Source organism: Hetaerina americana, unplaced genomic scaffold (genome assembly GCF_022747635.1).
Source record: "Hetaerina americana unplaced genomic scaffold, ioHetAmer1.1.p SCAF_7, whole genome shotgun sequence".
NCBI classification, from domain to species: domain Eukaryota; kingdom Metazoa; phylum Arthropoda; class Insecta; order Odonata; family Calopterygidae; genus Hetaerina; species Hetaerina americana.
Window position 1 is genome coordinate 2,005,711 of NW_027287316.1, and position 25,316 is coordinate 2,031,026.

Below are 25,316 nucleotides of genomic sequence, written 5' to 3' on the forward strand. Positions count from 1 at the left end.
TATATGGGTTCCACTATCCAACACAAACATTTGATGAAATACCGGTGTTAAATCGTTGGCTGCATTTTGGGATTGCACCGAGTCGCTCGACAGGGGTCCACTTGAAACACGACATAGCCTGGACGAACGCTCGCGGGTGATTGGCGCTTGAAATGTGTCGAATGTCGGAACCCGGCCTGTGCGTCGCGTGCGCTCTGCAACCTGCGGTCATGTCGGGAAAAATTGTTTCCGATACTTTTTATGCAAACCTTTGATTTACTATGCTCACTTTTAGCAATGATCGTGTCACAAGTAGTGGCTAATTTCCACGGTACTTATTTTTGGGGAATACCTTCAAACTAATTCTTTTGTTTAAATCAAATAAATCTTAAGATACACAAGAAACCCAAATGAGATAACACGGTAAGTATGGAGATATAATAGTAAGAATGATAATGATAATGCAAAGAGAAATTGTAAGTATTTTGGAGCGTATCGAATTCAATATTTGATAATATACCGACAAATAAAAAAATGAATTTTAGAAGCTATTATGAAATCTTTTAGGTACATCTTTTAATTCGAATGAAGTTTTTAAGAATTATTCTTAATTAGATCATGAATAACAGCCACAAACTGCTTACACTTATAGACCTAATGCTGATGAAAATATTTTTACGTAACTTCCTACAATTAGCAGTCTGAGTTAGGTTAGCTAGGGGATGCTAAAAATATTTGGGTTGCAATGCAAGTTTGCCCTGAGAGATAGATTCTCGCTGCTTTGTCGTCCGTGCATGCCTGCGTTCCCGTATCGAATGAATTCGGGAAACAGACGAACCACTCTCGTGAAAGAGGTACTTATAAGGTTGCCGAGCCATGAAATTCCTTTTTTTTAGGTTTCCATTTCCAGGTTAACAAACAATTAACCGCCCTTAGTTTCGATAACAGTCGTTTAGAAACGCCACCATCTCCTGTGGTCACTTTTTTCTCAGCATATTTCGCCCTCGCTGTTCTCGGTTGCCTAGAATCTTATTTCTAAGCACTTCCACCGCAGGTATACCTCCCTCTCCCAGTTTTCTCTTTCCTTTCTATGACTTCGTTCGAAACAGAGAGCAACCGAAACGTTTTAATTTGCAATACCTGTACGTGTCTGGAAAATTTATGGGACTTACTATGAGCCTCGGGGATATTATTTGAGCCATCGCGACTTCGGCCACTTTTGGGATGCATTCAGAAAAATACAGTATTATTTGACTTTTACAAGTTTAATGATTCGCTGATTGTATCTAAGTTTGAAAGGGTTTAGCTATTAGTCGTAGAATACCATTCATTATGTTTGAAATCAGTTCTCGGTAACGCTAATAATCTTCCCTAAGATAATTGAAGTGCAATTTGATGAATTTCATTTTGATGAAAGCTTCATGTGGAGAACTTGCCACTTACAACTAAGTACTGGAGATCCTGGAAGAGTCATGCAATTTAATTAACCCAGATTTCAGGTCAGCCTGTAATGATAAAAATTCGTAATGGTCGCTATGAAACAGCAAATTACAATTTATTTCAAGTTGTATTATTGCACATCAGATATTTTGAAAGTGAAATAAATGCAAGACCCTCGTTTCTCGATTAAAAACGTTTTAGCACTTACGTTTCGGTTGAAATTTAAAACTTATTTCTTTGACTCAAAGCTACCCCACTAGCTTTTAATTATGATTGCCTTCCCAACACTTAATCACCCTCTTTATAATTTCAGCCAAATCTAAATTTTAGCAAATAAGTCTGTTGCACAAGGGGCGAGTCCTTATGGTTAAACTGACTTCGGGCAGTCAACGACGTGCCTCTCCCCAGTCCCCCCTGCCACACACACAAACACACACGCGGCGGTTCCTGTCCTCTCATATTTTTTCTGATTTGCTACTCATGTCGTCTTGAATGTTATTTCTAGCCCCAGTCATCTCTCCCTCCTCCAGTTGTCTCTTTCCGACATGGTTCCGTTCTAAGCAGAGGGAGGGAGGCACCAAACCCAGAGCAACGGCACGCGCGTCTGCGCACTCAGGGCATGTTTCGGCGATGCTGGTTCGCGCCCCCCCCCCCCGGTACGTCCTTCGCGAAAAAGGGGGGCGCCGTGCTCATTGGCTTGGAAGACGCGGCGTATTAAAAGAAGGCGAGCATGGGGAGGAAGGACGGGCCCCTCCTCCCCGTTGCGGCGGCTGAGGAGGGTGAGCCTCAGGGAGAGGGTGGGGGCGCGGGGGTAATGGATGGAGCGGGGGGTTGGGTGGGGGGAAAGCGAGGAGGAATTAGCGAGGAACGCGTGACGAGGCGATGCGAACTGGCCCTGGGGGAATGGCGAGGAATGGGAGAACAGATGGGCAGTCGCAACGCTAAGGAAGGCTTGTGCATAATATGGCCATTCATCGTATATGCACTACTGCTGGAGAATATTTGATCGTTTTGACTCAATAATTAATGGAAACAAATTCCAAATTGAGACCATAAATCACTTTTTATCTCTCAGCATTCAAAGTATTCCTAATACTAATGTGTATAAATGTACCTATGCCCCGAGATGGCGTATTTATGTGGTCAAGGAATAAAATAGAATAGGTGTAAGAAAGAAGGTGCGAACGATGCCATGAGAGTTTGTATGGTGGCGATCCTAAAGTAAATATTGATTTTTTTTGGAGCTCTAAGCCAATGTTTGGTTCCTGTCGTCTATCCCGGTGATAAACTCTCGCTTGTTCGGGTCACCTGCGCCTTTAGGGATCGATGGGAAAGAAGAAAGGGTGGAGAGAAACCCGGCGTCGGCATCAGCCTTATCTTGACCCTCCAGGACCCTGGCTCTCGGGGAGGGAAGTCAGTACATTAGCCACCTCACCATGTCGATTCCCAAAGGAACTAGATATTATGATGAAGTCTTTTCCTATAACTGTGCTGCTAACTTAATTACCTGCGCCTGATTACTTGTACGTTTAAAAATCATACCCGAAGGGTTAAGTTCTAGCCTTCATACGATTAACATCGCAAACCATTTGAGATTTAGAATTTTCTATTTTATATGTCTATTTATCTTGAAGTAATGACGGAAACGCAAAACAGAGAATATTTTTCTCTCGCTCTTTCTGGTGCTTTGGCTCTTCCGAGAGTATTCGGACGAGCGAAAGGCGGTCACTGCAACTTAAGCGCACCAAATGCGCATATGCGGCGAATCTGGAAGCCATCCTCAGCGAAACCAGTCGAGGAATCGGTTAAGGTATACTTTCTTAAAGGTGAAGCTTTAACTAAATTTGTATTGATTTATACAATTGCTTTTTGGGAGGGATTTTAATTCTTTTTAAAATTCTACTCTTTAACAAAACTGTAAGCTTATTTAACTAAATCCAAATTATTTTCGCCCGGGCAGTGTAAATATAATAAAATATGGGAGATATAAAACTATTCCTTCTAGGTTTTTTGTATTATTTCTTGAGAATACTCCATATGAGACACTTTTAAATATGAGATATTTAAAACTTGGAGAATAACCTGGAGTTCCTTAGAAGAATGCTGCCGTTTCCATCTCTCACCTTAAATATTGAATTTTAATTTGCCTTTTAAAGGGAGATGTACCCCTGAAAAATTTTTAGAGGCATCAGGGAATCAGCAGCATTGGATGTCGGAGGGCTCCAAAAGGATTGGAATCCTAATGAACTCCACATTAGTGGGCCCTTTAACTCCTAGAGAGGCCCTCCAATTCCTCCGAACTTAGCGCTGCTCGCTTGACTCCAACCTGCCTTCATTAAACGCTCTTTTCCCCTTTGGTATAGAGTTCGCGGTAAAGCGCTGCGGTGCGAACGGTCGCTGGGAGGGAAAGACGACGGGGGCATCCCACGCGGAGGACATCTCCGCAGGGGGCGTGGACCATGGGGGCGGCCCGCTGGGGGACGGGGTGGGCGGCGCCGGAGTGAGCCTCGGCAGCAGTGGCCACGGCTGGACCAATTACACCCCGTGCTTCACGCCGGAGATGCTGCAGTTGCTGAAGAAGCTCTACTCTGGCTCGGAGGACGAGGCCGAGGTAAGCGCTCGTCGCTGCGTAGTGCGGCAACTTTCCTCGCCTCTCCCAAGGAGAGCTCTTCTCCCCACACCTCAGGTCTGAGCCAACCTCACAAGACTCCAATTTAGCGTCCTTCACCTCCGTCCATAAAGTTGTAATCACATAAAGGGAATGCGAGGGGGAATTGAATTTCCTCGCCTGTCGGAGCAAATATGGGTATTTCCCCGCTTGGTGCTAATGAAGGGTTTTCAATATGACGAAACGAGAAAAACTCCAAATGGTTTGCGTCGCCGTTTCATTGTGAATACTCCTTCACGGTTTGAATGACTCAGGGCAACGAAGAGTTTATAGCCATCCTTCTTTGGAGTATAATTGGGCAGGACCAAATAAGTCACACTCATTTATGGACTACTGGGGAAATAAAAAGTACTCTCTCTCTCTCTCCCCATCTTGTTCTGTCTGATTCCCAATGGACTTATGCTTACATGATTATGGATCAAAAAAGATTCTTGTAATGTAGTTTTGAATGCCGGTAACTCAAAAAAGGTGTTTTTTAATAAAAACGAAAACTTGTAAGGGATTTTTCAAACATGTGTCTCGAAATACCTAAAATATTTTTACTAAACCCTATGGGATGGATAACTTCTTACGGCTTATTTTAGCCGAACAGAGTTGGAATTTTCTTTCGACCAAGCGATAGAGCTTAAGGCAAGATGTAAAGCTATGGATGAAAGCAAATATTTCTTAGATGTGAATTATGCCGTTGAGCTTTTGTGCCTATAATATTTGATTACTAACCGACTACTTAATCATATCACTTGAGTAGGTTCCGAATATTATGTGAGGTCAATTAAAATGAGTACAATCAAAAGCCTGAGTAATATTTAAACATATTAAAACTAAACTGAATTGTTAAATTAATGGATGGATCGTTATGGTTAAAAACCTCTCGGCTTCCTCTATTATTTTCGTATTTCCGGAGGCTCTACTTTTTACTTACGGCTATTTAATGTAAATATAATGAAATAAACAGTTTTGGTTTTTAGTGAATTATTGAGAATTATGGAGTTGCATATTGTTTAAACCAGCACAAATTTTATCAAAGGTCGCTAATCCAAATCTCTCCTTTTTTGTTATTTTACGTTTCGACACGGCTGTCGTCTTCAGAAGACGACAGCCGTGCTGTCGAAACGTAAAATAACAAATTGTGAGTGTCCTTTCTTTGTGTCTTTATATTCTAAAAATCTACATCTGTGTTTTTATATATTTGTATATATAAATATAAATATATATATATATATATATATATATATATATATATATATATATATATATATATATATATAGCCTAGAGCTGTGCTGGCGGGAGTAACAATTATTGCTCCTGGTAGGGTCACCCATGCCAGATAGGTCGAAGGTTAGGAGCCAGACGAAAGGTAGTCCACGCAGCGTCTGTTCCTCAGTGAGGCGGCTGCAATGGCGTCTGACCACAGTGGGGCAGCCAGTAAGTGATGGTGTCACGTTAAAAACACTATTGAGGAAGGCAACGGGAAACCACCTCAATTATCATTCCCAAGAAAAATATGATGGACAATAGAGATATTTTGAGTCCTGGCAACCACGGGGCTCGGCCCAATCGGCCGTTTGTCGTGCCCGGCAGCGGGGGAGGCAAGGCTTCCGCGGTCGTCATCCCACGAAACCCTTGCAAGGGAAAACCAGCAGCAGCAGGACAGGGCTTATAACAAATAGATTGGAGGGAAAGGAGGCTAATCCGCAACCTGTACATGTCTCAGACTGCTCAGGTGCGGGTGGGAAACGGGGAGTCAGGATGGGCAGTGTTAGGAAGGGGTGTAAGGCAGGGTTGCCCATTATCACCGTTGCTGTTCAACCTGTATGCAGAGGAAATGATCATAGAGGCATGGGAAGAACTAGAGGTAGGAATGAAAGTGGGCGGGGAATTCGTAAAATCAGTTAGGTTTGCTGATGACCAAGCTTTAGTTTGTCAGTCGGCTGACAAGGGGCTGCAAGCATTGCTGAGTGAATTGGAAATTCAGTGCGACAGGTATGGGATGAGGATCAACATTAATAAAACAAAGGTTATGCGAATTTCTAGAAAGAAAAAGGGCAAGCTTAACATTAAAATAGGAGGGCAAAAACTAGAGCAGGTAGAACAGTTTACGTATCTCGGTAGTGTTTTGGGCCAACACGGTCAAAGTAGTAGGGACGTAAGGAGAAGAATTGCGCTAGGCAAAGAGGCTTTCACGAGGAGGAGGGAGTTGATGACGGGGACTTTGAGTAAGGATGTTAAGAAAAGACTCGTAAAAACTTTGATATGGAGCGTAGCTATGTGCGGTGCGGAAACGTGGTCATTGAAGCAGGAGGATAGACGTAGACTGGAGGCTTTTGAAATGTGGGTGTGGAGAAGAATGGAGAAGGTGAAATGGACAGAGAAGAAAACAAATGAGGAAGTACTTGGTATGGTGGGCGAAGAGAGGGGTTTGTTGGGAGCAATCCTATGGAGGCAGGAAAAGTGGATGAAGGGGGTGTTGACCGGCAGTGGGATGTTGAAGACTGTGATAGAGGGTAGAATGTTGGGCAAAAGAGGAAAGGGAAGGAACAGGATAGGGATGTTGGACGGGATGAAGGGCGGAAGAAAGTACTCAGAGATGAAGAGGGACCTGGTGTAGAGTAGAATTTAGGGTTGTGTTTGTTAGTAGTCACAAAATATTTGTTTGGTAGTTGTGTCCATCGAAAAAACCTACCTTTACCGGTAGATTACCTTAAAAAAAAATATATATATATAGATGATTTCGTCGAAGTAACACGGAAGTGTTGAATAAAACTTGGACAGCAACAAACAATATAAGAACGCATAAAAAGAACACTCACACGTTATTTCTTGATAATTGCGACAGAATTTAGCTCCGTCTTCATCGGAAGAAAGACTGACTAAAAATGGTAAACCTTTCAATAGTGACTATTACACGTACATTGAGTTATTGGTGGTGGCTTTGAAGGATTTAATTGCAAAAACGACCGCTCATGAATAAAAAAAAACACCTTTCATCAAGACAATGCATCGTTCCACAAGTCAATGAAAACAATGGACAAATTGAACGAGTTGGGTTTCAACCTGCTTCCCCACCCACCATACCCTCCAGATCTAGCCCTCAGCGTCTACTGGCTGTTTGCTGATTTCAAATAGATGCCCCAGAGGAAAATATTTGGCTTTGATGAGGGAGTCATCGCTGAAACGAACACTTATTTTGAGGACAAGTATACTAATAATTTTACAAGCATGGTATCGAAAAGTTAGAAAAGCGTTGGAATGATTGTATAGCTCTTGCAGAATGATTATGCTGATCAGTATAAATTAATTTAACGAAGAAAATGTTGTTTTTTAGGTAGTGCCAGGATTTATTGAATGATGGGTTATGTAAATATTTTATTTATAGGTTTAACTTAATTATTTTTATAACATGTTTTAATTTAGTAAACCTTGGAAGTTTATATATGATTCATTAATATATATATATTCTATCAGAGATATATATATACCTACTTTAATAGAGTTCATTACAAAAATTGAAATTTTAGAATTTCTATCCCATATCGAAGGTAATCATTTAAAATTCCATTGTGCCCTCAACAGTCATTTTCAACTAATTTTGTTTCAATAGATTAGGGTTTTAAGAAAACAGTTGATTTGGGTATTCAAATGTTTTGACGCAAGGGCGCCGTAAATATACCTTCCCTCTCTTTGAAAATTTCGCTCGGCCTTGATGCAGTGTACCGAATGAATAACTTGAATTGATGAAAGATATTGCGCGTCCCAAAGGCAATTGGGGTGAACTGTAACAGCGAAATATTTATCCATGCCCCTGTCACAAAGGGTGGGGAGGCAATGAAACTATGAGTTTTTAAAGCAGCAACAATTAGGATAAGGTTTAGAGATAAAGTAAAATGAGAAAGAGGCGTTCCAATTTCCCCTTTGAACATTATAATATGTGACAAAACATAAGCAGTTGCGAGCACAACAATAACGCCAAGAGAGAGGATCACTCTGCGGTATTTTTGCAGGAGGCATTCCAGGGAGGTAAGAGTGAAGACATGAATACTATCTGCCAGCGGACAGAAAGGGTAAGAAGGAGCGAGCAAAGGCCGAAGATACTATCTGTCAACGAAGAATATAATAAAGCGTTTTAAATTGTCAGCAAAATAAAATTTCGAAATTAAGTTAAATATTTGAAATATAGGGAGCACAACTGTCATTTTTGAAGATGAAAGCAGGAATAGTAGCACATGGAAGAAGGCTTTCTGTTCCAAGTGATGGCTGTCAATGAGCCCATGGCTTAAAAGGATTCATAAATCTAAGTTGAAGGGAGTATCACCTCTCAGGAAAAGACAAATGAGGAAACGGAACGGATAGGATCGTCACCATATTCCCCGAGGTAACGAGATAGTTCACAAAGTACCCCAGTGAAATGATATAGAGAAGGGTAGACACACCTACAGGTTAAGACAAGAAGCTTGTGAATTGCTGCATAATGCCAACTAAGTACGAAGGAATGAAGAAATCGAGGTGAGAGCACATTACTTAGAGGCCACAAACCCATTCTTATTTTAGCCAACTGTTACGAATGATATCAGAATCGATTCATATTCAATTGATAATGGATTGCTTAAGTTCATCCATTCCAATCTTATTTTCCGATAAGTTCTTTCCTCAGGATCAGTCAGCAGGTTCTCCTAGGATGGGAGATAATTTATCCAGAAGTGCAAGCAACACGCACACTGCTGCGGTAGTGCGGGAAGCATCACAAACGGCGCCATGCATCGAGGTCCGTCTTCCATCATCGGTGATAGCTCACATCGAGATGGGAGGAATTTTATTATCTTTTTATAATAGACCGAAAGAATTAATTTTTATGTAGATATCTCTTCTCGCAGCTCTCAACGAAATAATACTGAATAAGTGGGCGAGATATTGAGTACTAAATGCATAGAAAACCGTTCCATGCTGTTTACGAAAGGTACAGCCGAGGCATTATCCAGTCAAGCCTAGCCTTTGAACGTTGACCTCACAGTATTTAAAAATTTAAAGCTTTTCACTTTAAATATTTGTTAATGTGGAAAATCATTGGTAAAACGACTACGATTGAAGGTTAAAAAAATGATTATACTGTCAGCATTAAATAATTTCTTATAGCGATGAAATATTTTTGCACTTGTGATATGCCCGACACGACCTTCCCCACCTCTCCTGCGTTTGTGTTTTGCATGCCTTACAATCCCTTTTCCTTACATCTGTTTACATAAGAATGACTATTTCTTAGCCTGATGGCGGGATTTCGTACATGAATGTGTATTTGGCGGATTTGGTACCTTGTCTCCTCCTCCGTGGCCATGCGTGCCACGAAACGCACTGTTCCTATACTTTATGGCATTGTATGATTGCTTTCCACAATCCTGTTCTCTCTGATCCTTGACATTTTCCCTTTTGGTGGGTGAAAATGCTCTCAAACGAATCCGTGCACTTGGTCGTGTAAACCTCCGAGATTTCAGCGTAAATTGCGTTCCCTGGATAGCGCACTGTTTGGAGCATCGACCAGGGAAGTCGAAAGAACCGGTGTTCAAGTCCCTATCAAGGAAATATATTCTTGATCTGCCAGATTCTGCCATTTCTTCCTCTCTATGTTTGTCTTTTATATGTTAACCTAACCCTTTTCCTTAAAACTATTTCCATGAAAATGAATATTTGTTCACCATTTGACGGGTTTTCGCATTTGAATGCCTATATTTACTATATATAGACATATAATATATAAATTGTGTATATATATACATATATATATACATATATATATACATATACATATATATATATATACATATGTATACATATACATATATATATATATATACACACACATATATATATACATATATATATAATTATATATATATATATATTATTATAAGGTAATCTATCGGTTAAGGTAGGTTTTTGGATGGACACAGCTCCTAAATAAATATTTTGTGACTCCTAACAAAACAAAACATCCAGCATCCTACTCTACATTATGTCTCTCTTTATCTATGAGTACTTTCTTCCTCCCTTCATCCCGTCCAACATCCCTATCCTGTTCCTTCCCTTTCCTCGTTTGCCTAACATTCTCCCCTCAATTACAGCCTTCAACATCCCACTGCCGGTCAATACCTCCTTCATCCACTTTTCCTGCCTACATAGGATTTTTCTAAACAAACCCCTCTCTTTGCGTACCATACCAAGTACTGCTTCATTTGTTTTCTTCTCTGTCCATTTCTCTATCTCCATTCTTCTCAACATCCACATTTCAAAAGCATCCAATCTACGTCCATCCTCCTGCTTCAACTACCACGTTTCCACACCATACATAGCTAGGCTCCATATCAAAGATTTTACGAATCTTTTCTAAATATCCTTACTCAACGTCCCAGTCATCAACTTACTCATCCTTGTGAAAGCCTCCTTGCCTAACGCAATTATTCGCCCTGATTCCCCTCTACCATTTGGATTTAAGGCACTTCCAAGATAGGTGAAATATTCCACTTAATGTAGTTTTTTTCCCTTCTTAAATGCATGGTTTAGCATCTCTCTTCATGGAAAGCCGCATAACCTTTATTTTATTTATGTTCATTCTCATCCCACATCTATTGCACTGCATTTCCAATTCACTCAGCAATACATGCAACCCCTTGGCTGACAGACAAACTAAAGCTTGGTCATCAGCGAACCAAACTGATTGTACGAATTCCCCACCCACTTTCATTCCTACCTCCAGTTCTTCCCATGCCTCTTTAATCATTTCCTCTGCATACAGGTTGAACAGCAACGGTGATAATGGGCAACCATGCCTTACACCTCATCCTATAACTGCCCATCCGGACTCCCCGCTCCCAACTCGCACCTGAGCAGTCTGAGACATGTACAGGTTGCAGATAATATGATTATTATATTGATTTATAATTTGATTGAAGGAGGCCTCCTTTCCCTCCAATATATTCCTATTTTTTGCAATATTCTCATTAGTTTTTCCCAATTCACTCTATCGAACGCTTTTTCGAAATCTACGAAACAGGCAAATACGCCCTGTTTGTATTCTATATTCCTCTCTATTAATAATCTCATTACTGTAATGGCATCACACGTACCTATGCCCTTGCTAAACCCAAACTGATCATCCCCTAAGTAATTATTTGCCCTACTCTCTATCCTTTTGTTTATGATCCTGAGAACAATTTTAACTGCGTGGGATATCAAACTTATCGTTCTGTAGTCCTCACATGATGTAGCCTTAACCTTTAAAGGGAATAGGAACTAAAGCTGTTCTCACAAAGTCTTCCGGCCAGATTCTTTCTTCTTAAATGTTACGAATCAGCCCTTATAGCCTCTTCCTCCCAAATTTTCCTAAATATTTCAATAGTTCCGCGGGAATGTTATCCACCCCCATGGCCTTATTTAGTTTCATCTCCCTTAATGCCCTTTCTATCTCATCGTCAAGTATGCCTGGGCCTAAGCTATCTTCCTCTACGTCACGTTCCTTTTCTATGTCTAATTTTGTTGGTCTTATTTCTTTACTTTTCAGTTTTTCTAAATATTCCTTCCATCTGTCTTGGATCTTTTCTCTGTCGACTACTATCTTACCCGCCTTATCTCTAACTGCTATCATTTATCCTCCTTTTTTATTTCTTGATAAAGATTTAATTTTGCTGTACAGTGCACCAATTTCACCCTTTCTCTGCAAACGTTCCATATCTTCCCACTGCGTCTTTCACCATGCTTATTTTGCTAAATTAGTTGCCCTCCTGAATTTATTGTTTAAGTATTTGTTCTTTATTTTTGCTATCTCTGTGTTTATATTCTTCCATTTTCTCCTCTCATGCATCTTTCCTAGTCCTTTCGCGTAAACAGTTCCAATAGTGTCTTTTGCGGCTTTAGACAACCCTTTCTTGATACTTTCCCATTTTTCTTCGATAGTATTTAGCTCTTTACCCTCCTCCATGATTTCCTCTACCGCCTGTTTTGTACTCCCTTCTTTTTAAACCATTTTATGCTTCTACATTCCATTTTATTACCCGCCGCTCCTGCCTTATCTTTTTGAAACGGATGCTTCATTTCATAGACTGGACGCTTCATTCATTGGGCTGTAGGGTTTTTAGGTAGAACCGTACGGTCCAATACCAACCTAAAAACCCTACAGGCCAATCCCAACATCATTGTTACCTCCGCCGTTAAAGGCTCCTCCGTTGTAATTCTAAACACCAATGATTATATTTCCAAAGCCCTCGCTCACCTGATCGATATATCCACCTATACCACTCTCACCAAAAACCCAACACAAGCTTTGCAAACCGAAATTCGGTCTTTTCTCCTCCAATCTGGACCAAAAGAAGGCCTCACCTCCCAAGACCTCCCGAGAAGGCCTCACCACCCTACTTTCACCCACTTACCCCAGAACACCCCAGGTTTATCTCCTTCCAAAAATACACAAACCCAATATCCCCTGTCGTCCTATAGTTTCCAGTTACAATTCTCCCACCGAAAGAATCTCCGCATTCCTTGACCACCACCTACAACCACTTGTACTCTCCTTGCCCTCCTTCACGAAAGACACATACCACTTCCTCAACCGTCTAAATTCTGTCTCAATTCCCTCCACACCTAACCTACTTAAGGCCACCATCGACGTTACCTCACTCTATACTTCTATTCCACATGCAGAAGGTTTATTCTCTCTCCGGCATTATCTTTCTCTTCGCCCCCTACCCCAGGGCCCCTCGACAGAATTTCTCCTCAATCTTGCCACTTTCGTCCTGACTAAAAATGCATTCTCTTTCCAGAATTGTTTTTACCTACAAAAGGCACAGCGATGGGAACGACGATGGCACCATCATACGCCAATCTCTTCATGGGCCACCTCGAAGAGACTTTCCTGTCACAGCAACCGTTTCAACCTCTTTTCTGGGTCCGCTACATAGACGATGTTTTTATTCTCTGGACACATGGCTCTGATTCTCTCAACAATTTCTTATCCGCCTTAAATTCATCTTTCACTGTTTAATTCACCTCTTCCATTTCAGACTCCGCCATTAACTTTCTTGACACAGACATCTCACTTCAAAACAACAAATTCACCCCTTCAGTACACATCAAAGCCCCTAACCATCAGCAATACCTACACCACACTAGCTGTCATCCTCAACACACGAAACGCTCAATTCCTAACTCTCTCTCTATCCGCGGACACCGCATTTGCAATACCACAGCCACTCTCAACAAATACCTTGCCAATCTACACCTTGCACTCCTCAAACGCGGTTACCCAGAAAAGTTGCTACGAAATAAAATCCACCGTTCCACCCGACCACACACACCACACAATAACAAGCCCACATCTGACGCAGGACTCAACCTTTGCACCACCTATTACCCCGGATCACACAGACTGAAAACCTTCCTTGAAGAACTATTTCCAATTTTACATGACAATGACGCGACCTCATTCTTACTACCCCAATGCCCATCTATCGCATACAAACGACCCGCCAATCTCAAAAACCTTCTGAGATCCACCAACCCTTTGGCGCCCCCCCGTGACAAATTTCCCAATATTTCCCCAACTTGCAACCGCCCCCGATGTAAAACCTGTCCTCTTATTATGCCTACTCCCCTCTCCCTACATCCCCTCATATCCCCCTCACCTCGTTCCCACGCTAATTGCCTGTCAAAAAAAATATTATTTATCTTTTATCGTGCAAGCATTGCACTTCCTTTTACATTGGTGAATGCATTACCCCCTTATCCATCCAAATGAATAATCACCGGTACTCCTGCAATTCTGCCTCACTCTCTTCTCTTCCTATCCCTTCACACGCCAATTCCCACAACCTTTCATTTGACCAGTGTTTTGCTCTTAGCATCCTAGAATTCCTACCTGATTCAGCCACCAATATAGAGGTGAAAACTCGTGAATCCGCCTAAATATTAGCTTTCCGTTCTTTCACAATTCCCACCCTTAATCGCCATCTTTAATTTCCCTCCCAGCATTCCCTCCACACCTCCCCTCCCCGCCCACCCCTCTTTCCCCTCTCCAGCATATTTTCAGTCTCTCTTGAAGAAGGCCTCTGAGAGGGCCGAAAGCTCGAACAATTTACCGTGTGAATGTCCTTTTAAATGTTGCTATTCTATTCTATTTGTGCTATATTGTGTCAGCCCATTAAATATATATATATATATATATATATATATGCGTGTGTTTGTGATTCATTCCTCCTCTTCAAGGGTTGCAAGTATTGCTGAGTGAATTGGAAACTCAGTGCTATAGATATGGGATGAGAATCAATATTAATAAAACAAAGGTTATGCGATTTTCCAATAAATAAAAAGGCGAAGGTAAAAATTAAAATAATAGGGCAAAAACTAGAGCAGGTAGAACAGTTTACTTATCTCGGAAGCGTTTTGGACCAACACGGTCAAAGTAGTAAGTAGTAAGGAGAAGAATTGCGCCAGGCGAAGAGGCTTTCGCAAGGAGGAGGGAATTGATGACAGGGACGTTGAGTAAGGATATTAAGAAGAGACTCGTTGAAAATTTAATTTGAAACAAATTTATGAACGGTGCGGAAACTTGGTCACTGAAGCAGGAGGATAGGCGTATATTGTAGGCTTTTGAAAGGTGGTTGTGGAGAAGAATTGAGAAGGTAAAATTGAACAAAAGGAAAACAAATGAGGAATAACTTGGTTCGATGGGTGAGGAGAGGGGATTGTTGGGAGAAATTCAATGGAGGAAGGAAAAATGGATGAAGGGGGTATTGATTGGCAATGGGATGTTGAAGATTGTAATAGATGGGAGAATGTTAGCCAAGCGAGGAAAGGGCAGGACCAGGATAGGGATGCTGGACGGGATGAAGGGAGGATGGAAATACTCAGAGATGAAGAGGGACCTGAGGTAAAGTAGGATGTTGTGTTTTGCTAGTTGTCACAAATTATTTAATTAGTAATTATGTCCATCCAAAAACCTACCTTAACCGGTAGATTACCTAATAATTATCTATATATATATATAAATATATATATAAATATATATATATATATATATATATATATATATATATATATATATATATATATATATATATATATATATATACACACAATGAATACAGGTTATCACTAGTAGACACGGGCAAAACACAGAAATACCCAAAAAAATAAAAGAAACTCATTAGGTTTTGAAATTCCAGTGGTTCAAGCCTCATCTTTCAATGAAGAGAAGGAGAGAACATAGGAAAATGCGAGGCTGAAACGATGGATGAAAGAGGAAGCGGGGAAGAGGTTTGCCAAGGGAAGAGTTTGGAGGGTAAGAGTTGGGCGGGGAGAGTTAGAAGGGGGATTTTTAGAAGGTTGGGGGAAATATTTTTAAGTAGGGCTTGTGCGCTCCGATGACCCCTAGAGCTGTGCTGGCCGGAGTAATGATAATTACTTCGTGTAGGGTCACCCATGCCGGATAGGTCGAATGTTAGGTGCCAGACGAAAGGTAGTCCACGCAGCGTCTCTTCCTTAGTGAGGCGGCTGCAAAGACGTCTGACCCCAAATGGGCGGCCAGTAAGTGATGGTGTCACGTTAAAAACACTATTGAGGAAGGCAACGGGAAAACACCTGATGCCAGGATATATTCCTCCTGTCAGTTTTTGAACGCTCTACCCCCTGGACTACCGCGACCCACATATATGTATGTATGTATGTATATATGTTTATGTATATATATATATATATATATATATATATATATATATATACTCATATATACAGAAACATATATAAGGAAAAGGGATAGGAACACGTATAAAGGACGAACACAATAGAGGTGGGGAAGGCGGAATCGAACGGATCACAAGAGTAAAAAAACGGGGCGCTTGGCGACATATAAGACCCACGGATCTCAGGGTAAATTACATATCCTCGATAGCTCAAGTGGTTAAGAGCATCCGCCCGGCAAGTGGAAAGATCCGGTGTTCGAGTCCCTGTTGAGGAAATATTTTTACTCTTGTGATCCGTTCGATTCCGCCTTCCCCACCTCTATTGTGTTCGTCCTTTATACGTGTTCCTATCCCTTTTCCTTATATATGTTTCTGTATATATGAGTATTTATTCGCCGTTTGGCGGGATTTCGTGTTTGAATGTGTATATATATATATATATATATATATATATAGTATATGCTTTCATAGACGTAACACGGAAGTGCCGAATAGTACAATACACAGTAACACATAATATAGAAACACAAAAAACTCCTGACACCCAAATTACTATGGCTACAATCGATGTCACCTCCTTATACACATCCATTCCTCACCAAGAAGGCCTTTCTTCCCTACGTTACTTCCTCTCCAAACGCCCTACCCCTCAAATCCCCAGTACCGATTTTCTCATTGATCTTTCCAACTTCATTCTCACCCGCAACTCCTTTTCTTTCAACAATAACCATTACCTCCAAATAAAGGGCTGTGCCATGGGTAGCAGATTCAGCCCTTCATATGCAAACCTCCACCTCGGTGTCCTGGAAGAGAATTTCCTTTCCAACTATCCTCTGCAACCTCTCCTGTGGCTCCGATACATTGACGACATCTTTCTACTATGGCCACACGGCATAGATTCCCTCAATTCCTTCATCTCCAAACTCAATGATTCCTCATCTTTGTCTTTCACCTCGACCATTTCATCCTCTCAGATTACCTTCCTCGATGTTAATATTTCCCTCAGCAACAACAAATTCCTTACCTCTGTTCACACCAAACCTACTAATAAGCAGCAATACCTTCATTACAGCAGTTGTCACCCCTCCCATACCAAGCGCTCCCTCCCTTACTCTCTTTCTATCCGCGGTCACCGCATTTGCAACCATCCCGAATCCCTTAACAAATACCTTAACAACCTTCACCACTCCCTCCTCCAACGAGGATACCCTGATTCTCTCCTCCATAAAAAAATACTTAAACATTCCTACACCCCCAAGCCTGCGTCAACCACAGACTCCCAGCCTCTCTCAATCTGTACGACCTACTTCCCAGGCATTCAGTCTCTCAAAGTCATCCTCAAAGACCTATTCCCCATCCTCAAAAATCACAACACTTCCTCCAACCTTCTCCCCAATTGCCCCTCTGTCACCTTCAAACGTCCCGCCAACCTAGCAGATATCCTCAAATCCACCAGGCCACTCTCAAAATCCCCTCACACACCCAGAGCCATACCCACTCCATGTCATCGAGCAAGATGCAAAACCTGCCCTATTTTCACCACTCCACCCCACTCCATCCCACCATTCAACTCTCTCCCGCCCTTCCCCTATTCCTCTTGCACTTCCAAGAATGTTGTTTATCTTCTTACCTGTAAACTCTGCCCGTCCTTTTACATAGGCCAATGTTCCACACCACTTAACATTAGGATTAACAACCACCGCGCCTCGTGCAATCCCTCCTCCCCGTCCGCGGGTCTCCCCATCCCTAAACATGCTTCCCATCATAATACCCCCTTCAACCAGTGTTACAATGTTTCCGTCCTAGCGTCCCTTCCCACATCCGATAACCCTATAGAATTAAAAACCCTTGAATTGGCTTTCATTTACATCTGTATGGCCTATCAGCATCCGGGCCTCAATGTCGTTCACTGATGGGAGTGGCCTAAAACTGTTACTTCCACCCCTTCCCTCTCCCTTTCCTCTCCCCAACCATTCCTTTCACCCCTCCTTCGCCTCCCGTTCTCCCCTTCCCCTGGCCCCCTTCCCTTTCTCTCGCACCCCTCACCTCAACAATTCCAGCAGTCATTACTTCTACATCTTCAGAGGAAGACGGATTGTTTCCGTCGAAATATCAAGAAAATACGTGTGAGTGTTCTCTTTTTTTGTGTTTCTATATTATGTGTTACTGTGTATTGTACTATATATATATATATATATATATATATATATATATATATATATATATATATATATATATATATATATATAGGTTGTGTGTGTGTGTTTGTGTACGTGTGTATTTATGTATATATGTAACTTGTATGTTCCTGACATCTCTCTTAGATATTTTCTATTTCAGCAGGACTTTTACCCGACTTGTCTCTTACTTTTAACATAAATTTTTATTTCTTGTTTCCCGTTGGAGTTTTAACCTTCTTGAATAGCTCACCAATATCACTCTTCCTCTGCAAACTGTTTATAATTTCCCGCTGTGCCTTGCACCATACCTCTTTTGCTCCATTCGGTACCTGCCTCAATGTATTTCTTAAATTGTTGTGCTTAAATTTAACTACTCTGTAGTTACATTCTTCCATTTCCTCCTCTAATCATCTCATCCGTGATCTGTGGTTTTGTCGTACTTTTCTTGTTAACAGTCACTAATATTTCAAATGCGCCTTCCAACATCCCTTTTTTTGATAGACTCCTATTTTATTCTTTAATGGCCAGCTCTCTTTCCTTACTCATGTTTCATTCAAGAGCATGTTAGGTTGTGGTGACAGGAGCATGTTTGTTGATTGCTTTCTCTTCATTGTTATTATTTATAAATTCGCAGGACTACAGAGTTTCGGGCTGACTCCGATTATGACTACGTCATTTTTATTATTCTTGCCTCTTATTTTATACAAAAGAAGGGAACATGATTGTAAAGAACGCAATATAGAGTGTGTTATTTGTTTATTTTATGTTGTTGACTTTCTCTCTTTGATGGCTTATGGGAATAATAAGATCTAGCAAAACCCTTTCGCCCTGAGAAATGAGTAAGGATCCACAAATATTTGCATTTTCGTGAATATTTATTTAACTTAATATATATACAGATGTGTAGTGACTTATCACGGTGTTGTTTAATGTTTAGTTGGTACATACCCTGGGCACGGGGTGAATAATTATTTCCGGCTCTACACTTCCTATTTTTTCATTTCAATGCATAAATGCCATTACTGCCTCCGAGCGGCCTTGCTCTTAATCAGTCTTCTCCTTTCTTTGCACGACAAATGATGTTCCAGCAGCGTGTTTTGTCCCTCGAAACTCAATATTTAATAGCGTTAGTATTTTTATCAATATAATTGCAATGGTAATAAACATTTTCCGTAAAACCTACGTATAATGGTACTACCAATACTGGGTCCAAAAGTTCCTCTGGTGTTATTGAAAAATATCATCAACCAGATAACTTGAATTATTGATTAAAAATGTATGGACATAAAAGAAATACAAACAGGCCATTTCGTGCAACATTTACCCCGTTGTGCTGTACTTCATGGGCAGGGTGATTACAGTGGTTGCTTTGGAAATAATCAAAACCTGTCGTATTTAATTCTCAAAAGTTTATGAATTCAGCTTTATAGATTTAATCCAGCAGTTATAAAAAACAAGAATATTTGTTGCATACACTTGAGAAATATATATGTGTACTGAAATTTTTCGTATCAAATTCAAATCGCTAACTCTGTGCATTTAAATTTGCTGTATCCTAATATTCTCATTTCGTTGAACGTTCAATAGTAGCTTGGGCAAATGACCAAATGGGATTATGGTTCTTTGGGTATCCTTATTTAGCCTTTCTTCTCATTTACCGCTTCTAATTGCTTCATAAGGATTCGTTTGACTCTCAAGCTCTTTTTTCATCTCGAAGGGAGTAGCTCACTCTATCTTTCTAGAAATCCGTTAACCCTCGGTAGTAATAATTATTTTACGCAGGGATTACTCCTAAAAATGTAAGAATTCGTTTTCTTGAATATCGGTTTCAACTATTTACTTTAATGTCATAGTTTAGCTCGGAAACTGGTGGCAAAATATTTTAACTGGGATAAAAACGCTTTCCAACAACATTATATACCCTCGATACTATAATATTACCACATTGTTCGATAGAATGCGTCAAGTGAATGTACAATGCAATGTCCTTCACAAGTAGTCCATTATACTGCAGCGGCATTGCAGTTTGTAGCACGAACACGTTTCCAGTATTTAGTATGGATGCTAGGCAGGCGCGGGTAAAACCATTTAGAACACGAAAAGTGACATTATAGTTGGGGGTGACTTCAATCTTCATTCAATAGACTGGGACAAATGCTGCATTAATATTGCTGCAAGTAACCTCAATTCATACAAGACTACCCTTAATATGCTTTCTGCACAAAAAAATGAGACAAATAATGAGAACAGACCATAGGAGTAGCGACATTCTAGATCTTTGCTTCATAAACTATCCCTAACCATTCATATGTAACGGAAGAAATAAGTGACCACTAAGATTTTGTAATAGAATTATCTGTTTCGGTGAACAAAACCGTTATACCCAGGCAAAAGGTATGCGAGAAATTAAACTTCAAGGATTTTGCCGCGAGTCTAAGAAAAATTACGAACACATTACGGAAAGGCTCAACGCTGGGACCAAGGCTACATGGAAGCATTTATTGGAATTAATTAAACACGGTAGAGAGACATATATCTCTACCAAAGAGAAAAACAACAGTAACGAACCACGATGATATAATAGTGAGGTGAGAAGGGTTTTAAGACAACAAAGGAAAATGCACTCGCATTAATAAAAAACTTTACAATCGAAATACAAAAAAGGAACGACTTCAGAAAGTGCCCGAAAAAAAACTTACTACATCTTAGGAAAACGAAGAAAGTAATGCAAACCGCCTTGATAAATTTCAAAGGAAGAATTCTTTGCGATAAGTTGGAGGATGACCCTAAGGCATTCTGGTCGTACGTTAGGATAGCAGGGAAAATGTCCAACCATTAAGTCCCTCAAAAGCAAAAATTGTTGCATACATACAGACAGCACCCAAAAAGCGAATGTTTTAAATAATTTCTTTCAAAGCGTGTTCACTAATAACAGAGAGACACCAAGTGAAGGCCACGTCACACCTATCGCAAAGATCGTGACATTAAAATTACGAGTGAAGGAATCACGAAATAACTCATGCGTATAAAAAGTAATAAATCATCTGGACCAGAGAATATTTGCGCAAGGGTACTCAAAGAGTCCGCGACCAAAATTGTGCCTTTTTTGAATGCATATTTAAAAAATCGATAACATAATGTATTGTTCCCCTGAACTGGAAAATAGCCAACATCACCCATATTCTTAGAAGCGAAAATAAACAAGACCCCGGTAATTGCCGACCAGTATTGTTAACATCCGTCTCCTGTTAAGTCTTGGAACACACTATTGTCAGTAACGCTATGACATTTCACGACACTCAAACTCTATTATCCAACAGACAACACAGACTCAGAAGGGAAGAGATCATGTGAAACGCAGTAGGGACTTTTTATGCACGACATTATAAAATCGGGGGAAGGGCACAAACAAGTAGATGCAATATTCTTGGATTTCAAAAAAGCCTTTGAGAAAGACCCGCCCACTAAATTGATTCACAAGTTGCAATGGTATGGAATAATTGACAAAGTAAAACATAAACTGGATTCGGGATTTCCTTACTGATCGTTAACAATGGGTAGTGGTGATAGATGGCTAAGGCTCTAATTATGTGAAAGTAGCGTCCGGCGTCCCACAGGGCAGCGTATTAGGACCACTGCTATTTCTTGTATGCATTAATGATATCACCTGTAAAATAAAAAGCAGCATAAGATACTTTGCCGACGACACTGTGATCTATAGGAAAATAGCGAATGACAATGATCGCGAATCAATGAAAACTGACCTAAATAACATTTGTAAATGGTGTGAATAATGGGAGCAGAAATAAAATAAGAAAAAATGTAACGCCTTGCATTTCTTAAACAATAGAAAAGAAAACCAAACTTACCAACTTACACTCTCGGAGGTGCACGGATGAGCGTCGTGGATGAAGCTAAATTTTGGGGGTCACCATTGCTTCGGATCTTTTTTGGGAAAAAATATATACGCACGGTTTATGGAGGGGCGCTGAATAAGCTGGCATTCAAATTCCAAAGAAACTGCGGGAGATGCCGCAACAGTAACTTTTAGCACAGAAGCTGACATTCGTCAAACGTAGAGTCGGAAGGTGTAGCGAAGAAAAGTTGAAGGAAACGTGCTATTTATCCTCAGTAAGGCGTCACATTAATTTGACGGTGAGCGTTTGGGACCCATTCAAACAACATTAATACAAAAATTGAATCAGGTACAGAGAAGGCCGCTAGGTTCGTGAAAAACTCGTACGAAAAGACACAAACATCACACATTTAATGCAGAATCTGGGCTGGGAATCCTTTGACATGCAAAGGCGCAAGGCTAGATTAATTTTATTACAAAGATATTAAAGGCGTGTGGTTTTGCATCCGACATTGGATATATAATTAGACCCCCGAATTACATTGGCAGGGTCTATATTTGCTACAAAATTAGAGAGTTAGATCGTAGAAATGATAGATTTAAGTGTTCGTTTTATCCGTGCACTGTTCGTGACAACAATAAAAGGGAAAACACCTAAGAAAATAAAAGGTGCGCGCCGTCGAAAACAGGGGTACACAAGATTTAATTCCCACAAAACTCTCTCGACGTCTGGCGTCCTAACGTCCTTGTGCCAGGTGGGGTGTAGGCGAATGTATGTATGTGAACTCTATTGTATTCGTGAATTGTCCGTCCGGAATACGTAGAATAATTACCGGTAATAAGCGTCTGAATTTAATGTGTGCTCGCCCTATTTTAATGCATTTTCTTGTCTTCTTTGTGTAGGCACAGGAATAGTTGCTAACCATGTTATAATACTCGTAGTATATTTAGGCGTGCTGCATGATTGGTGTTCGGTCGCCCCTTTTCCACGCGGTTTTTGGTGGATCGCGGTGTGTCAGGTGCACGAGGAAAAAGGGTGAGTGAATGTAGAATTGCTTGTGACCTACCACCCCCTGCCTTACGTCCTTACGACGGCTTGCGGTGTATTATGTAGATGTAGATATAGCAAGACCTTAATGGCAAGATTTTTCTCGTTTTATGGATTCACCCCATTAACCTTTTGACATTCCGGATAAAACGAGCCGTCTGTTTATAGATTATTTTATTGATTTTCGTTTATTAATCTCGGCGGCTACAATTCAGTAGAGAGAGCTGATAAAGTGAAACTTAACGGGTATGATTTGAAGCGGGAACGGGAGGGGGGCGGGGCCCAAGTAGGGGTGGGGGGCGCCGCATGTTTCAAGGGCGGGAAGGGCTGAGGGATTCATAGGATACACTCAATGCCCAACGGTTGAGTCCGCCGATCTCACATTTCACGCTTTCAAGGAGAAATAAACTCGAATACCTAATACGGTCACCCTTGGATTTCTCTGTTTGGGATTACTCGTACTCATAGTCATACCAATCTAAAGCAGATTGGTAATCGAATTCTTTTGGCTTAGATGGTAATCCAGGTGCGCATGCCGACAAATACATACATTTAGCCACTAGGAGGAAGAAGTAGGCCGTGCTTCTAAAATTTTTTGAGGAGAAAACTACTGGGGACGAGCCGGAAAGGAGGCGATTTATGAAAATGAGAAATTTGAAACGCAGTGGTAGGCAAAGAGACGAATGAGAGAGAGAGAGAGGTAAGGGAGTAGTGTATAGGCATTCAAAATAATAGTAGAGAGAAAGATCTCTAGTACTGTGAGAGTAAATCGGACAATAACTAACACCTGCTTCAAAAATAGGCACAATCGTAGGTAAATATAAAAAATGCCACCAGAGATAAACATTATAATTGTAAATACTGCGTTAAAGAGAAAAAACGTCAGATTAGAATCCTGAAATGCGAACGCTTTTGCATTTTATGGTATTTGGTTCAACCTTATCCTCTGGTTACTTCATGATGAGAATGGAAATAAAACTTTGCGAGTTTCGCTGAACGCAGTGGGACTCACAGAGTTTTACTTTCCAGCTTCGTCGGTATTGTTTGCGCTGCTTCATCAAGCAGCGAGAAATGCGAAAAAAATGACACCCTGAGGAGGCCATTAAAATGAAAAAAAGCTGAGAAAGAGTGAATGTTTCTAAAGAACGGGATAGAAAGAGCAACAAAAGTAACTAATGGAATGGTATGCACAAAAAGGATTAAAAAGCCATCGGTCACGGAAAGATACCTATGAAAATAATGAAAAATTAAATAGATGAACGCTAGCAAAGAAATGGGAAGGAAAATCTAATCCCTAAACTAAAACTAATCTAATGTTAGTTGAAGTTCAAGAGGAAGTCTCTTCTGTTGTGATGCAATGTTATTTCTAATTAACCTTTTGCGACTCTCACGTCTGCAGACTTTTTCTGATGTTTCCGGAGCGAGTTTCACTGCTCGGAATGTGAATGCGACAGCAAGTATTCAAATAGAAATCTTTTCAAAGTAAAATATGAAATAAAAAACACATATCTTGTTCCATGCTTCTAATTCGTGCATCTCTTACATTAATTACACATCCTTCTATTTTCCTCTCGCTTTTTTCACTAGATTTCTTTCGTGGATGGTGCTTAATATGATTATGGCACTTGATTATCTTAATTAATGATTTATGCTACCCTCTGGTGGGTAGGAGTGGGAATGGAATACTTGAAATAAGAACGAATCAGTCTAATTTGAATTTCCAGGATGACTTAAATTGAAGTTTTCTCATTTCCTCGAAGAGAGGGGACTCGCTTGAGCGTCTCTTCCCGCCGACCGACGCCCTGCCACCATTGTTTGATATTTTGGAAATTTCCCACGGATAGCGTTTCGAGTTTGCCGGATATCGGGAAAGTGAAGGTCTTCTTTGACTTCCTTTACTTTGAAATAATTTGGACACGGGGACGTTAAGCGGAGCGCGGGAATGACTAAGGTCTTGAAATAATGATCTTGACGCTAGTTGTTCTGTTGGTCGAGTATATCATGAAGATAATGGTAAGCAAGAGCAAAGAGAGAGTACATACAAATATTACTATACACAGAACCATGTAAAACAATGGGTTTCGTCCGTTCTAATATACAGCCACAGCAATACCTGTATGATGATTAAATTTTTCCATATTTTCTTGTTTCCCGCGTCTCACATATGCCATTCGCTAAAAGTTGGGCCCCATTCAAATTTCTAAATTGTTAACTTTTTTCGCTACCATTTCTTAACCTGTTGAATGAAGTTTTTACGTCATTACTTGATCGAGGCTTCCGTCCGGATTATTTTTTTCTATGTGTTCGTTTTATGTTTCTTTGAGTTGATTTTTGCCGTTTTCTCGTATCGTTTTCTCATACTGTCAAAACCTTTCTTTCTCTTCATCGGTGATTCCAAATGAGATTTATTTCGCAATATCAATT

General features: G+C 40.5%; 1 protein-coding gene across 1 annotated transcript in view; it reads left to right on the forward strand.

Annotated features, from left to right (window-relative positions):
• Pdfr (Pigment-dispersing factor receptor) overlaps nucleotides 1-25,316 on the forward strand; it is a 291,502-nt gene that overhangs the window by 134,643 nt on the left and 131,543 nt on the right. Inside the window, exon 4 of the mRNA XM_071595271.1 lies at nucleotides 3,783-4,030. Coding sequence (XP_071451372.1) covers nucleotides 3,783-4,030 — 248 coding nt within the window. The remainder of the gene's footprint in view (nucleotides 1-3,782; nucleotides 4,031-25,316) is intronic.